The 17,045-nt window shown below is 45.0% G+C and overlaps 1 protein-coding gene across 2 annotated transcripts in view; it reads right to left on the bottom strand.

The window, feature by feature from the left end:
• LOC147122325 (divergent protein kinase domain 1A-like) overlaps window positions 1–17,045 on the bottom strand; it is a 109,380-nt gene that overhangs the window by 39,878 nt on the left and 52,457 nt on the right. The window contains exon 2 of one of the 2 annotated variants that reach the window (XM_085983317.1): window positions 58–194. The exons of the other annotated variant lie outside the window; for it this stretch is intronic. Within the exon in view, the coding sequence (XP_085839443.1) occupies window positions 58–63 (6 nt within the window). The 5' untranslated portion in view covers window positions 64–194. The remainder of the gene's footprint in view (window positions 1–57; window positions 195–17,045) is intronic. 2 annotated transcript variants of the gene reach the window in all.

Here is a 17,045-nt window from a genome sequence, read left to right as displayed (position 1 = left end):
GAGTGCAGAAGAAATGTGAGGTATATAGGAATAGCAGTTTAAGGGTGCAGTACTTACTGGCATATAATTTTTCCAAATAATGAGGCAGATGTTGTCTGCAAAGTCTACATCCCCAAGTTCTCCACTGGTCCATAAAATGCATGATTTGAAGCTGCGTCAATGTGTGATCACAAAATCAATCACAGTGCCAAAAACTATAGGGGACAAACGCTTGGATTACTGTCCGAAATGTTAAGAATATTTTGCTCATTATTGTATGGAACAGAGAGCACACTCAGTACAAACATTAGCAGGATACCCCTACTGATTGCACTTCCAGATTGCAATTTAGGTTATTTCAAAGAATATTTTAAGATTACTAACCAGGCAAGACTGCTGATTAACAAGTGAGGACAGGATTGGGTCTGCCTAGGATACTCCTTGATGGTCAAAAAGCCTGCCTGTGCTTCTACAGGAATTCCAGCTGCTTGGCTGAGATACTGGGAGTGCACATGGCAGAAGCAAGAGCCATGGGGCTCGATTTTAGCAGCCCTGAAGAGGCGGGTTTGGAGGCGTGTCAGCTGGTAAAATCGGAAAAAATGGCTTCAGATACCCAACCCGCCCCCACGCGATTTTCCTGAGTGTCTGTTCAGCTGCTCCCAAACTGACCCGACTCCAACCGGTGGGACAGGTAGTTAAGAGCCTGTTAACGGCCTTGATAATCCTATTTTCACAGAGGTTTCCCATTTTCCTGCCTCTGGCTTCTGTTTCCCGTCTCGTCAGAAACAGTCCTGCTGCAAGGAGACGAGTTGGTGGAGGACATGATCTGTAGGCATTATTGGTGCAGCACTTTAAAAGCACTCCTGTAACATGGCTGGCATTCAAATGCAACAACTTTGTTGTTGGCGGTTTGGGATAAGATTTTGCAAATCTACTGACCTTGTGACTGGTCAAGCTGACACACATCTGCTGTTTGAACTGATTGGGAATAATTTCAGGCCACTTTGAGTGTGCGCTTGCAAGCTTCTTGCCTCAACTGAAATCTATAACAACGGGATGGGAACCATTTACATCCTCTCATCCTGGTCGTCAGATTCGGAGGAAGAGCAGCGCGGCTTAGTGCTGCCGGATGGACAAGTGGCTCAGCACGCAGCCTCCTCGGAGGGAGATGGAGGACGAGGACGGGGAGTGACGTCCAGCAGCAGGCGACCACATTGCTGGCCGTCAGGCAAGGGTGCACTCATCCATGCCAGATTCGCGTAAGCTTACGCTTCAACCACAGGTGGCTGGCACATGGAGATGAATATAAGTCCGACATTCTCAAAACCCCAGGCATCACCTGTCCAATAAACGGTGGTTTACGCTCAGTGTCACCACCAACATGCTACATGGAAATCACCCTGAGCCCTCACTCTTGAACTTCCATTTCCCAGAACACAGAGGCCACACTTTAGGTGATCGCAGCAGATCATTAAACCTTTTGCCACACTGAACCCACGTGCGTCTGCACACAGACCTCGAGCTCACCTCCTCAGCAATTTGCAGCCAAACTGCCTTGGTTTGCTGAGGAGGCCGCCTCCTTCCGTTTCCAGGGAAGAGGAGCTCCGGACGTCCTCTAACTCCCTCAACAAGAGCATGGAGAGAGCCCTCATTGAACCTGGGTGCAGCCTTAGTTATTGGGACTGCCGTTCCTGCAACAGCCAGCACCTTTAAGAGAAAAAAGCATTAATATCACTAAGCCAATGATTGGAACAAATCTGGCATCTTTTTCATTTCATAGTCAAATTATAAATTAATATATACAAAAAAATCATTAAAATCTTTCTGGAAAAATATGACCAGCAATTTCGTCCATTAAATTTTGTTCAGAACAGAAGCTGTCAACTCCCCTTTCTATCTATCAGAGCACCAATCCATCCCATTGACATTTTTCCCAAAGGGGACATGGCCCCTTTAAATTTTCTTTCAAACAATGCGTCATCAGACGCGAGAAACTGACAGCCTCCAAGCAATTGCCTGGAGGGACCTGCACGTCGGCCCTAACGAGGCCAATCAACACAAAATCCTAAGTTCTGGGAGGTGGCTGCCGGGAGCAGGTCGGAAAGCCTCTGAGCAGCAGACCCGCACTCAAGCCGCCTCCATTAGTAAAATCATGGCCATGGTGTTTGGGGGGGGGGGGGGGCGGGGGGAAAGAGGGGGGGGCAGGAGGAACAAATGGATCTGGGGTCTGATGAGACAAAGTTGCACATAATTTTGATTAAAATCATATGAAATTGAACAAGTCAATACTTCTGGTTGCATGACAAGTGTATAGCTCTTCTCCCCACCCCACCCCACCAACTTTACTGTTCTGAGGGCACTAACAAACTTTAAAGTGAGGAAGTTTTCAACACAGTGGGCGCCATTCTGAAAACCCCTAGTTGGAGATTGAAGTTGAGAATTAATGTCAAATACATCTTCCAAAAATGGATTCAGCTCTTTTACATAATTAGTGCACATCTGTAGTATTTGGGAAAATATACATACTTGAAAGTGTCACAAGCACAAAATTGCCCATAGCATTTACATCTGGTTGGCTTAAGTGTCCTCTTCATTAAAAAAAAGCAACAAATCACCTTAACTGAACAATACAGATGTGTGTGTGTGTGTGTGGCATTTCACCTGATCTGAAAAAGCACCGATGAGAGGATAAATAGAGCAGAGTGGGAGCATTTAAATAATATGTTGAGGGTTGGACAAAGTCTAGGTTTGAAACTAGAGAGGGAGAGCTGGATGATTAAAACTGATGGAATAAAAGCAGAAGGATTAGTTGAAATAAACAGAAGGATTAGCTGGAATAAACAGAAGGATTAGCTGGAATAAACAGTGAGAAAATACAATCAGAGAAGAGAATGAAATAGGCTATGAGGTAGTGAGAGATAATAAAAAAACTGTTGTAGAAGGAGCAAGGGGTATCAAAAAACAAAATGAGAAATCCAGGAAAAGGAATAAGGATCAATGTTCCAATAAAAAACTTGAATTAGGATGCATGTGAATGCACAAAGCATTCAAAACAAAATTGGAGAGTTAAAGTGTAGTTGTAGTCGCAAGAGGAGGGGTGGGGCTGATTAGGGACCAAAAAGGAGACCTACGCATGGAGGCAGAGGGTACGAAATGACTACTTTGCATCTGTGTTTACCAAGGAAGAAGATGCTGCCAAAGTCACAGTGAAAGTGGAGGTAATTGAGATACTGGATGGGATAAAAATTGGTAAAGAGTAGCTACTAGAAAGGCTGTCTGAACTTAAAGTTGATAAGTCACCAGGACCGGCTGGGATGCATCCTAGGATGCTGAGAGAGGTTAAGGAGGAAATTGCGGAGGTACTGGCCGTAATCTTTCAATCCTCCTTAGATACAGAGGTGGTGCCAGAGTACAAATGTTACACACTTGTTCAAAAAAGGGTGCAAGGATAAACCCAGCAACTACAGGTCAGTCAGGTTAACCTCGGTAGCGGGGAAGCTTTTAGAAACGATAATCTGGGACAAAATTAACAGTCATTTGGTCAAGTGTGGATTAATTAAGGAAGGCCAGCAATAATACGTTAAAGGCAAATCGTGTATAACTAACTTGATCGAGTTTTTTGATGAGGTAACAGATAGGGCTGATGAGGGTAATGCGGTTGATGTGGTGTACATGGATGTCCAAAAGGTGTTTGATAAAGTGGCACATAATAGGCTTGTCAGCAAAGTTGAAGCCCATGGAATAAAAGGGACAGTGACAGCATGGATACGAAACTGGCTAAGTGACAGGAAACAGAGAGTAGTGGTGAACGGTTGTTTTTCGGACTGGAGGAAGGTATACAGTGGGGTTCCCCAGGGGTTGGCACTAGGACCATTGCTTTTCTTGATATATATGAATGACTTGGACTTGGGTGTACAGGGCACAATTTCAAAATTTGCAGAGGACACAAAACTTGGAAGTACAGTGAACAGTGAGGAGGATAGTGGAAGACTTCAAGAAGACATAAGACAGGCTGGTGGAATGGGCAGACACGTGGCAGATGATATTTAATGTAGAACAGTATGAAGTGATACATTTTGGTAGGAAGAACGAGGAGAGGCAATATAAACTAAAGGGTACAATTCTAAAGTGGGTGCATGAAAGAGGTAGCTGCAGAGATAGTGGATACACTGGTATTAATCTTCCAGAATTCCCTAGATTCTAGAACAGTCCCCAAGGATTGGAAGGTAGCAAACATAACATATTTAAGAAATGAGGAAGAGAAAAAACAGGGAACTATAGGCCTGACATCAGTAGTAGGCAAAATGCTAGAATCTATTATTAGGGACGTGGTAACAGGGCACTTTGAAAATCATAATATGATTCGTCAGAGTCAACGTGGTTTTATGAAAGGGAAATCGTGTTTGACAAATCTGTTATGAGTTTTTTGAAGATGTAACTAGTAGGATGGATAAGGGGGAACCAGTGGATGCAGTGTATTTGGATTTTCAAAAAGCATTCGATAAAGGTGCCACACAAGAGGTTACTGCACAAAATTAGGACTCATGGGATTGGGGTAATATATTGGCATGGATGGAGGATTGGTTAATGGACAGAAAGCAGAGAGTAGGAATAAACGGGACTTTTTCAGGTTGGCTGGCTTTAACTAGCAGGGTACCGCAAGGATCAGTGCTTGGGCCTCAGCTATTTACAATCTATATTAATGATTTAGACGAAGGGACTGAGTGTAACGTATCCAAGTTTGCTGATGATACAAAGTTAGGTGGGAAAGTAAGCTGTGAGGAGGACGCAGAGAGATATAGACAAGTTGACTGAGTGGGCAAGAGCAATGCAAATGGAATACAATGTGAGGAAGTGTGAAGTTATCCACTTTGGTAGGAAAAACAAAAAAGCAGAATATTTTTTGAATGCTCAGACTGGGAAATGTTTGCATCGAGAGAGACCTGGCTGTCCTCGTACATGAATCACTGAAAGTTAACATGCAGGTACAGCAAGCAATTAGGAAAGCAAATGATGTGTTAGCTTTTGTTACAAAGGGATTAGAGTATAAGAGTAAAGAAGTCTTACTACAATTATACAGGGCATTGGTGAGGCCACACCTGGAGTACTGTGTACATTCTGGTGGTCTTACCTAAGGAAAGACATACTTGCCTTAGAGGGAGAGCAACGAAGGTTCACTAGACTGGTTCCTAGGATGAGGGGATTGCCCTATGAGGAGAGATTGAGTAGACTAGGCCTATATTCCCTAGAGTTTAGAAGAATGAGAGGTGATCTCATTGAAACATATAAAACTCTTAAGGGGCTTGACAGGTTTAATGCTAAGAAAATGTTTCCTCTGGCTGGGGAATCTAGAACACAGGTCACAGTCTCAGAATAAGGGGTCAGCCATTTAGGACTGAGATGAGGAGAAATTTCTTCACTCAAAGGATTGTGAATCTTTGGAATTCTCTACCCCAGAGAGCTGTGGATGCTCAGTCATTGAGTATATTCAAGACAGAGATCGATACATTTTTGGGAACTAAGGGAATTAAGGGATATGGGGATAGTGTGGGAAGGTGGAGTTGAGGTAGAAGATCAACCATGATCTTGTTGAATGGCAGAGCAGGCTCGAAGGACCAAATGGCCTACTCCAGCTCCTATTGCTTATGTTCTTATGAACAGAGAGACCTGGGGTTTTATGTGCACAAATCGGTGGAATACAATGTGGCAGGGCAGGTTGAGAAAGCAGTTAAAAAGGCATATGGGATCCTGGGCTTCATAAATAGAGGCATAGAGTACAACAGCAAGGAAGTTATGATGAACCTTTATAAAACACTGGTTTGGCCTCAACTTGAGTATTGTGTCCAATTCTGGGCACCGCACTTTAGGAAGGGTGTGAAGGCCTTAAGAGAGGGTGCAGAAAAGATTAACAAGAATGGTTCCAGGGATGAGGGGCTTCAGTTACATGGATAGACTGGAGAAGCTGGGTTGTTCTCCTTGGAGCAGAGAAGATTGAGAGGAGATCTGATAGAGGTGTTCAAAATCATGAGGGGTCTAGACAGAGTAGAAACTGTTCCCATTTGAGAACCAGAGGACACCGATTTAAGGTGATTGGCAGAAGAACGAAAAGGCTACAGGAGGAAAACTTTTTTACGCAGCGAGTGGTTATGATTTGGAATGCACTGCCTGAAAGGGTGGTGGAGGCAGATTCAATCGTGGCTTTCAAAAGGGAATTGGATAAGTACCGAAATACCGATAATGCAACTGGTCAAAGTAGGAAACGCTTTTAGAATGCATCCAGGACTGCTTCAAAGATAATTGTTTCTGGTCCAATGTGCAAAAGAAGCATCGCTTAATTTAGTTCTGGAAAATGAAGCGGGGTATATGAGATAATTGTGAAATAGTGACCACAACGTAGTTAGGTGCAATGCAAGAATAGAAAAGGATAATTCAAAGTCAAAAATATGAATGTTGGACTGAAAAAAGGCAAAATTCAGGGAGATAAAGCCAAACATAGCCCAAATTAACTAGCAGAAAAGTTAGCAAATAGGTTCAGACGAAAGGTCATCAATCTGAAAAGGTTCTGCTTCTCGCTCCACAAATGCTGCCTGACCCGCTGAGTGTTTCCCGCATTTTCTGTTTTTATTAGCAAATAGGTTGATAGCTCAGCAGTGGGAAATCTTCAAATGAGAGGCATAGAATACAAAATCAATATATTTCTACAAGGTGGAAAGAGGGTGCAGCAAAGTTTAGAATTTCAAGTATAAATAGAGATTAAAACTAAGCAAACTAAAAGAGAAGCCCATGATAGTTAGGGCTAACAATAAAGATAATCATGAGGATGATAGATGGGGTAGTTGGAGATGTGAACATGGATATAAGGGCTAAAATGGGAATATGAAACAGGTTAACAGAAAATATAAAAAAGGAAATAGTAATGGCTTTTATAAGCATACATAGTTCGAGGAGAAAGGCCATTCGTCCCATCTTGGGTCATCCATCCAGAAAGACCCTAAATTTCTCTCCCCTCCACCCCACCCCACCCCACTGCGGCCTCTAATTATTTATTAAATGATTCCAGGGTTTTCATCTCCACTTCTTTATTTGGAAGTCCTTTCAATGTGTTGATCATTCTTGGTGTGAAAAATGTCATTTGATCAGTATTTCCCCTGGTCCTACTCTTGCAATGTAAAGTAACATTTTGGATTTACTCTTTTGATTTCCATAACTATCTTGCATACCTCTAGATATTACATATATATATATATATAATTCATTAGAAAAGGGAGTAGAACCAGAGGACTGGCGGACAACTAATGTGATTCCTATATATAAAAGAGATGGAACAAGCCCAGGGAACTATAGAACAATTAGCATAATGTTGGTGGAAGGAAAGATAATGGAATCCTAAATCAAAGATGTAATTGAAACTGAAAATATAATAAAGAAGTCAGCATAGATTCCAAAAGGGAAATCTATGCTTGACCAACCTTATTGAATTCTTTGGAGTAACAAAAAAGGGTAGATAAGGGTAGATGCAATATATTTGGATTTTCAAAAAGCCTTTGATAGTCATACTAGACTCATGACTAAGGTCAGAACATGTGGAGTCAGGGGGCAAGTAGCAGAATGGATAGCAAGCTGGTTACAGAACAGAAGAGAGAGTCTAGTGGTTAAAAGGTAGTTACTCAGATTGGCAAATGGTAGGAAGTGGTGTTCCACAAGAATAGTTTTAAGAAAAGGTAGAACCACTTGGAGATGAAGAAGAAATATTCTACAGGAAGGTTATGGAATCATTGTTAGAGATAACAGAGATAACTGTAAAAAAGTACATGGTTCTAAAAAAGGTCCTGCTGGCTTGCACCGAAAACTGTCGAAAGTCAAAGCGGAGATAGCAGAGAGTCAGTCCTCCTTAAATATGCAATTCTGTCATGCGACTGCAGAGGCGCTGATGCAACACCCTTGTTCAAAAAGGGAGTAAAGGATAAACCAGGTAACGATAGACCGGTTAGTCCAACGCCAGTTGGGGGCAAACATTTAGTGGGTGCATTTCCAATGGGACTCTCCTACTCGAGCGCTGTAACTTCAACAGAAGAGCTGCAGAAACCCCAGAAAAACAACATAAACCTCTAGGAGCCCACAAATTTAAAAGTACAGCCATGACATCTAATGCAAATACAGGTTTCAAAGCACTAACTAAGCTAAAGGCTTAATGGGGGTTAAAAATAGTGCCAAGTGGATGATCCATATCGGCCTACTCCTGAGGTCCCCACCATCACAGAAGCCAGTCTTCAGCCAATTCGATTCACTCCAAGTGATATCAAGAAACGGTTGAGCGCACTGGATACAGCAAAGGCTCTGGGCCCCGACAACATCCCGGCTATCGTGAAGACTTGTGCTCCAGCACTAGCCAAGCTGCAACACTGGCATCTATCCGACAATGTGGAAAACTGCCCAGGTATGTCCTGTCCACAAAAAGCAGGACAAATCCAACCCGGCCAATTACCATCCCATCAGTCTACTCAATCATCAGCAAAGTGATGGAAGTTGTCATCAACAGTGCTATCAAGCGGCACTTACTCACCAATAACCTGCTCACTGATGCCTAGTTTGGGTTCCGCCAAAACCACTCGGCTTGCGACCTCATTACAGCCTTGGTCCAATTCCAGAGGTGAGATGAGAGTGACTGCCCTTGACATCAAGACAGCATTTGACCGAGTGTGGCATCAAGGAGCCTTAGTAAAACTGAAGTCAATTGGAATCAGGGGTAAAACGCTCCACTGGCTGGAGTCATACCTAGCACAAAGGAAGATGGTTGTGATGGTTGAAGGTCAATCATCACAGCCCCAAGACGTCGCTGCAGGAGTTCCTCAGGGCAGTGTCCTAGGCCCAACCATCTTCCGCTGCTTCATCAATGACCTTCCCTCCAACATAAGATCAGAAATGGGGATGTTCGCTGATGACTGCACAGTGTTCAGTGCCATTCACAACTCCTCAGATAATGAAGTTGTCCATGCCCGCATGCAACAAGACCTGAACGACGTTCAGGCTTGGGCTGAGAAGTGGCAGGTAACATTTGCGCCACAGAAGTGCCAGGCGATTATCTCCAGCAAGCGAGAGTCTAACCACCTCCCCTTGCCATTCAACGGCATTACCATCGTCAAATCCCCCACCATCAACATCCTGGGGGTCACCATTGACCAGAAACTTAACTGGACCAGCCACATAAATACTGTGGCAACAAGAGCAGCTCAGAGGCTCGGTATTCTGCGGCAAGTCTTAACAGCACAGAAGGAGGCCATTCGACCCATTGAGTCCATGCCGGCTCTCTGTAGAGCAATCCAGTCAGTTCCATTCCCTCGCTCTATCCCCGTAGCCCTGCAAGTTTATTTCCCCCAAGTGCCTATCTAGTCTCCCCTTGAAAATGCTGAATGTCTCTGCATCCACCACTCCCGTCTGCAGCGAATTCCAGGACATCACCACTCGTTGCGTGAAAAAGTTTTCCCTCACATCCCTCCCTGTATCTCTTGCCCAAAACCTTTAATCTGTGTCCCCTAGTCCTTGTACCATCAACTAGTGGGAACAGCCTTTCCCCGTCTAGCCTATCCAAACCCGTCATAATCTTGTACACCTCTATCAAATCACCCCTCAACCTCCTTTGCGCTAATGAAAACAAATCCAGCTTCTCCAACCTGTCCTTGTAGCTAAGATCCCCCATCCCCGGAACCATTCTGGTAAATCTCCTCTGCACCCTCTCAAGGGCCTTCACATCCTTCCTAAAGTGTGGTGACCAGAACTGGATGCAATACTCCAGTTGTGGCCTAACCAGCGCTTTATAAAGATTCAGCATAACTTCTCTACTTTTGTACTCAATACCTCTATTTATGAAACCCAAGATCCCATATGCTTTGCTAACCACTCTCTCAATATGTCCTGCCACCTTCAGGGACCTGTGCACATTAACTCCCAGGTCCCTCTGTCCCTGCACACTCTTTAAAACTGTGCCATTAAGTGTATATTGCCTCTCCCTGTTCCTTCTGCCAAAATGCATCACCTCACACTTCTCTGTATTAAATTCCATCTGCCACTTGTCTGCCATTCTGCTAGCCTTTCTGTGTCCTGTTGCAGTCGATTGGTATCAACATCACTGTTTGCCAAGTTTGGTGTCATCGGCAAATTTAGAAATTCTACACTGTATTCCAATATCCAAGTCATTATATATTTAAAAATATATTTAAAAAAGCAGTGGCCCCAACACTGACCCTTGGGGAACACCACTGTCTACCATCCTCCAGTCTGAAAAACAGCCATTTACCACAACTCGCTGATTTCTGTCCTTAAGCCAATTCCTTATCCAAGCTGCCACTGACCCACCTATTCCATGAGCCTCAATTTTGTTAACCAGCCTTCTATGTGGTACTTTGTCAACACCTTCCGAAAATCCATGTAGACAACATCCATTGCATTCCCTTCATCAATCCTCTCTGTTAATTCATCAATTAGATTAGTCAAACACAATCTGCCTTTTACAAATCCATGTTGGCTCTCCTTAATTTGCTTAAACCTCACCAAGTGCCCGTTACTTTTTTCCTCGATTATTGTTTCTAAAGCTTTACCCACCACTGATGTTAAACTGACCGGCCTGTAGTTACTAGGGTTGTCCTTACACCCTTTCTTTAACAATGGTGTCACATTTGCCACTTTCCAATCCACAGGCACCTCCCCCGCATCTAGGGAAGATTGGAAAATTATGGCAAGCCCTTGCGCAATCTCCTCCCCCAATTCCCTTAGCAACCTGGGATGCAAGCCATCTGGATCAGACAACTTGTCCACTCTAAGCATACCCAGCCTTTCTAGTACATCCCATCAATTTTCACCCCTTCCATTGCTTCTACCTTTTCCACTTCTACCGATATTTTATCAGCATCCACTTCCTTAGTAAACACTGATACAAAGTACTCATTGAGTATTCTAGCCTTGCCCTGCGCCTCTAAGCATATATCACCTTCTTTGTCTCTAATAGGCTCCACCCCGCCTCTTACTACCCGCTTACTGTTTACATGCCGGTAGAAGATTTTTGGGTTCCCTTTTATGTTAACCGCCATTCTACTCTCATATTCTCTTTTTGCCAATCTTATTTTCATCGTCACATCTCCTCTCAACTTATTGTATTTGGTCTGGTTCTCCCTTGAAGAATTCACCTGACATGCATCATACATCCTCTATTTTTGTTTCATCATCTTCTCTATCTCCCTCGTCATCCAAGAAGCCCTTGCTTTGGTTCCCTTGCCCTTCCCTCTTGTTGGAATGTACCTAACCTGTACTTGGAACATCTCCTCCTTAAAGATCACCCATTGTTCCATTACAGTTTTTCCTGTCAGTCTTTGGTTCCATTTTACCCTGGTTAGATCCTTTTGCATCCCATTGAAGTTAGCCCTATTCCAGTTAAGAAGTTCCACGGTCCTCTCCATTGCTAATCTAAATCTAATGATACGATGATCACTCGTACCCAAGTATTCTTCCACAAACACTTGGTCGACCTGGCCCACCTCATTCCCCAGCACCAGATCCAGCAATGCCTCCTTCCTAGTTGGGCCAAGAACATATTGGTCGAGGAAATTCTCCTGAACACATTTCAGGAATTCCTCCCCCTCCTTTCCCTTTACCCTAGCATTATCCCAATCAATATTTGGGTAATTAAAGTCCCCCAATATCACCACTCTATAGCTCTTGCACATATCTGTGATTTCCCTGCAGATTTGCTCCTCTACCTCCCTCTCACTATTTGGAGGCCTATAGAATACCCCCAATAGCGTGATCATACCCTTTTTGTTCCTCAACTCTAACCAAATGGATTCTGTCCTTGTCCCCTCAAGAACATCCTCCCTTTCCAACACTACAATGTCTTCCTTAATCAGCACTGCCACCCCACCTCCCGTTTTTCCTTCCCTATCTTTTCTGAACACTTTGTATCCCTGAATATTAAGTGCCCAGTCCTCACTGTTTTTAAGCCATGTTTCTGTTATTGCCACACGGCTAATTGTGCTTGTAGCTTAACAACCTTATTCGCCACACTGTGTGTGTTTACGTACATGCATTCTAAACCGATTTTTGAATTTTTCGTAGACTTTCTTAGTCTGCTCGTATCTAATATGCCTCCAGTACCATCTTCTCTAGTACTATCCAACACAATCACTCTTTTATGCACCTTATTCCTCTTTTCCACTCCTATATAATGGTGCCCATCCCCCTGCCAAGCTAGTTTAAACCCTCCCCAACAGCAGTAACAAACCTCCCAGCGAGAATATTGGTCCTGGCTCTGTTGAGGTGTAACCTCTCCGGCTTGTACAGGTCCTACCTTCCCCAGAAATGGTTCCAAAGCCTCAGGAATCTAAAGCCCTCCCTCTTGCACCATCTCTCCAGCCACATATTCATCGGTTCTATCCTCCTATTCCTGTACTCACTAGCACATGGCACCGGGAGTAATCCGGAGATTTCTCCCTTTCAGGTCCTGCTTTTTAATCTCTCTCTTAGCTCCCTAAACTTTGCCTGCAGGACCTCATCCCTCTTTCTGCCTATGTCGTTGGTACCGATATGGAGCACGACCTCTGGTTGTTCACCCTCCCCCCTCAGAGTGTCCTGCAGCAGCTCAGTGACATCCTTGACCCTGGCACCAGGGAGGCAACATACCATCCTGGAGTCATGTCTATGGCTGCAGAAATGCCTGTCTGCTCCACTAACTATTGAATCCCCTACCACTATTGGTCTCCCACTCTTTTTCCTCCCCTCCGTGCAGCCGAGCCACACGTGGTGCCGTGGACTTGACTCTGGCTGCACTCCCCAGAGGAACCATCGCCCTCGCCAGTACAATTTGGCTGCCCTCAAAGTTTGTCACCATCCTCCGCCTGCTTCACGACAACATGCAAGCCGTGATCCTGACCAACTGATCCACCACCGACCCAATTCACATACGGACCGGGGTCAAGCAAGGCTGTGTCATCGCACCAACGCTCTTCTCGATCTTCCTGGCTGCAATGTTCTATCTCACCCTCAGTAAGCTCCCTGCTGGAGTGGAGCTAACTCTACAGAACAAATGGGAAACTGTTCAACCTCCGTCACCTCCAGTCCAGATCCAAGGTCGTCCCATCCTCTGTCGTCGAATTACAGTATGCAGACGACGCTTGCGTCTGTGCTCAATCTGAAGTCGAACTCCAAACCATCATCAACACCTTCACCGAAGCGTACGAGAGCATGGGCCTTACACTAAACATCAGTAAGTCAAAAGTCCTCGACCAACCTGCCCCCATCACACAATACTGCTCCCCGATTATCAAAATCCATGATGAGGCCTTGGACAACGTGGACCACTTTCCATACCTCGGGAGCCTACTGTCAACAAGGGCAGACGTCGATGACGAAGTCCAACACCGCCTTCAGTGTGCCAGTGCAGCCTTCGGTCGCCTGAGGAAGAAAGTGTTTGAAGACCAGGACCTCAAACCCGGCACCAAGCTCATGGTCTACAGAGCAGTAGTGATAACTGCCTTCCTGTATGCTTCGAGACATGGACCATGTACAGCAGGCACCTCAAAGCACTGGAGAGGTACCACCAACGCTGCCTCCGCAAGATCCTGCAAATCGAAGCTTTGACCACGCTCGATCAGCTCCGATGGACGGGTCACATTGTCCGCATGCCCAAAACAAGACTCCCAAAACAAGCGCTCTACTCGGAGCTCCAGCACGACAGGAGAGCCCCAGGTGGGCAGAGGAAACGCTTCAAGGACACCCTCAAAGCCTCCTTGAAAAAGTGCAACATCCCCACCGACACCTGGGAATCCCTGGCCCATCTGCACGAAGTGGAGGAGAAGCATCCGGGAAGGCGCCGAACACCTCGAGTCTCTTCGCCGGGAATAAGCGGAAGCCAAGCGCAAACAGCGGAAGGAGCGCACGTCAACCCAAGCACCCCACCCACCCGCTCCTTCAACCACCATCTGCCCCACCTGTAACAGAGACTGTAGGTCCCGCATTGGACTCATCAGTCACCTGAGAACTCATTTTTAGTGTGGAAGCAAGTCAACCTCGGTTCCGAGGGACTGCTTAAGACGACTTCGAACAGAATACTGGTTGGAGAGCACGATGCACTCCGGGGACTCCTGCACGGTTCTCCTCTTCTATCTGCTGATCACCCATTCCCTCTCTGCCTGCATACTCTTAAGCTGCGGGGTGACCACTTCTAGAAACGTGCTAGCCACGTAACTCTCAGCCTCACCTGTCTCACCTCCCAACTCCCCAAAGCCTTTCCACCATCTACAAGACACAAGTAAGGAGTGTGATGGAATACTCTCCACTTGCCTGGATGAGTGCAGCTCCAACAACACTCAAAAAGATCGACACCATCCAGGACAAAGCAGCCCACTTGATTGGCACCCCATCCACCAGCTTAAACATTCACTCCCTCCACCAACAGCATACCGTGGCTGCAGTGTGTACCATCTACAAGATGCACTGCAGCAACTCGCCAAGGCTTCTTCGGCAGCACTTCCCAAACCCGCGACTTCTTCCACCTAGAAGGACAAGGGCAGCAGGTGCATGGGAACACCACCACCTCCAAGTTCCCCTCCAAGTCACACACCATCCTGACTTAGAAGTATATCGCCGATCCTTCATCGTCACTGGGTCAAAATCCTGGAATTCCCTCCCTAACAGCACTGTGGGAGTACCTTCACCACATGGACTGCAGCAGTTCAAAGCGGCGGCTCACCACCACCTTCTCAAGGGCAATTAGGAATGGCCAATAAATGCTGACTTTCCAGCGACGCCCACATCCCAGAAATGAAGAAAAAACAGGGAAGCTCTCCCAGTTCCCACTGCTGAAATAAATCCCGCAAAAAAAAAATCAAAATATATTCTGTAACCACTCCCAGCACAGTGGCATAGTGGTTAGCACTGTTGCCTCACAGCGCCAGGGACCCGGGTTCAAATCCGGCCTCGGGTGACTGTGCAAACCACACAGACATTCTCCCAGTGTTTGCGTGGGTTTCCTCCGGGTGCTCCGGTTTCCTCCCACAGTCCAAAGATGTGCGGGTTAGGTTGATTGGCTATGATAAATTGACCCTTAGTGTTAGGGGGATTAAATACGTGGGGTTACGGGGATAGGGTGGGATATGTGTTGGTGTCGGGGTTACAGGGATCGGGTGGGATATGTGTCGGTGCAGGCTCGATGGGCCGAAATGGCCTCTATCTGCATTGTGGGGTTTCTGTGATTTCTGTGATAAATGCCGTAAAATAAGTTTTGAAGTAATGCAGTTGTAAGTATGCATGATCAAATCATTACTTTAGTGGGGCAGTTGCTATCAGTCAGCTACAATTCAAATATAGGGAAACGTCAGCATGTAATAAATGTGAAAACAGCAATTGCCAATGCAAATGAGCTTTTTTAATAGGTTAGTTCCAAATCAAAGATTGTGTAGAGTGAAGAAGCCCTGTGTGAGGGCGCCATATAGAGCTGCAGTTTGAAAACAAAAATCTTGCTGTGTCAACATACAGTATATTTGTTGGAGCTGTACACTATCATTATATCTACACATTCCATGTGTGCTGTAATGCTGAGCAGGCTTGGAATTTCACCAGTGATTGATGTTCATACGCTTTTGCCCACAGTATTCAGACCTTGATGGAGTGCAATTTTGTTGAAGCAAGCAGCAAAACAACTCTTTTAACTTGGTTAAAAAATCTAACAAATCCAGTAGAGTACAAAAACTTCCAATTCTTTGCAAAGGCAACTGCAACCTCTGACATTTTGACCACTACTCAAGGCTGACTCTTCACAAATAAAAACGTGCTCAAAAAAGGAACCATTTTTCTTTGTCCTGTCTTCTTTATTTAATTTGCCCCATCTTGAATATTCTCTCGTGTCACTGAGCACCGACTCATTCTGGGGTACACTAGTGCTGGCATCTCTGATATCTTGACCAAGTGCCATTCTACACATCAGCTTATCCAATGAATGCTGGCACACTTGACGTGTGTGTGTTTGTGTAAGGAGTGTGAATGCCTTTGGAGGAACAAGAGGGGATAAAAAGGGGTGGGGGGGAAGGAGGACAGAAAGGGAGGACAGACAGAAAGAAGAATATTGCATTAGTCACAACTTCAGCATGTCCAAAACCACTTTACAGGCAAACAAAGTATTTTTGAAGTGTCATCGCTGTTATAATGTAGGGAAACACAGTAGCCAATGTGCACACAGCTCAGCTGTCCTACAAACAGCTATGAGATAAATGACCAATGGTGTTGGTTGAGGGATAAATATTGGCCAGTCCACCAGGAGAACTCCCCATCTCTTCTTAATAGTGCTATGGGATCTTTTACATCCACCCGAGGGGGCAGATAGTGTTATGTTCATAAATAAATAGGCGTTTTCATTATGAACAGCTAGCTTGAGCTAGTCATTTATTCAGCCATGCGGACTAGTGTACAGGCATCCATCTTGACTACTGCCTTGTGGGTAGCCCACTACTAAACATACAGCTCCACCTAGTGTACCATTCTAGAATGGCATGTTACTGATCATTACATCCCCCTTCCTTAGAGGTTAAACAAAATCAATATCAATCAATCATAACAACAAACATCTTCACAACAGTCAACACATTTTCAAAGCTTTACTTTATGAACTCTAAGCTCTTGATTCTTTTATTAGACTTAATCTTTGAGTACAAAGAAAACTAGATCAGGCTTTTTTACTTCACGTGTGGATCTTCTCAGCACGGGTAAGTCTGATGTGTTTTCATGAGAGCCTGTATGTGTGTTTGTGTTAGATTGTTCTGGTGGTGAGTGACAAGATTCAGTTGCGGCATTGTCATCGATTTGCTCTTGGATAGTTTCTTGTGTTTTCAGGAGGGAACGGCGGTTCCTCCTGAGAATCTGTCCTTCCTCAGTTCTAACAGTGTATGACCGTGGTCCTACTTCCTCAAGAACTGGAGCTTTCCTGTTCCATGCATCTGGATCCTCAATCCTGACATCATCCCTTGTCAATGGTTTCAGAGTTTTGGATGACTTGTCATAGTGTGATTTCTGTTTCAGCTTTAACA

This window comes from Somniosus microcephalus, chromosome 3 (genome assembly GCF_052327205.1).
Source record: "Somniosus microcephalus isolate GS21.2 chromosome 3, FLI_Smic_1.0, whole genome shotgun sequence".
Taxonomy (NCBI): Eukaryota; Metazoa; Chordata; class Chondrichthyes; order Squaliformes; family Somniosidae; genus Somniosus; species Somniosus microcephalus.
This window is presented reverse-complemented; position numbering and strand designations above follow the sequence as displayed.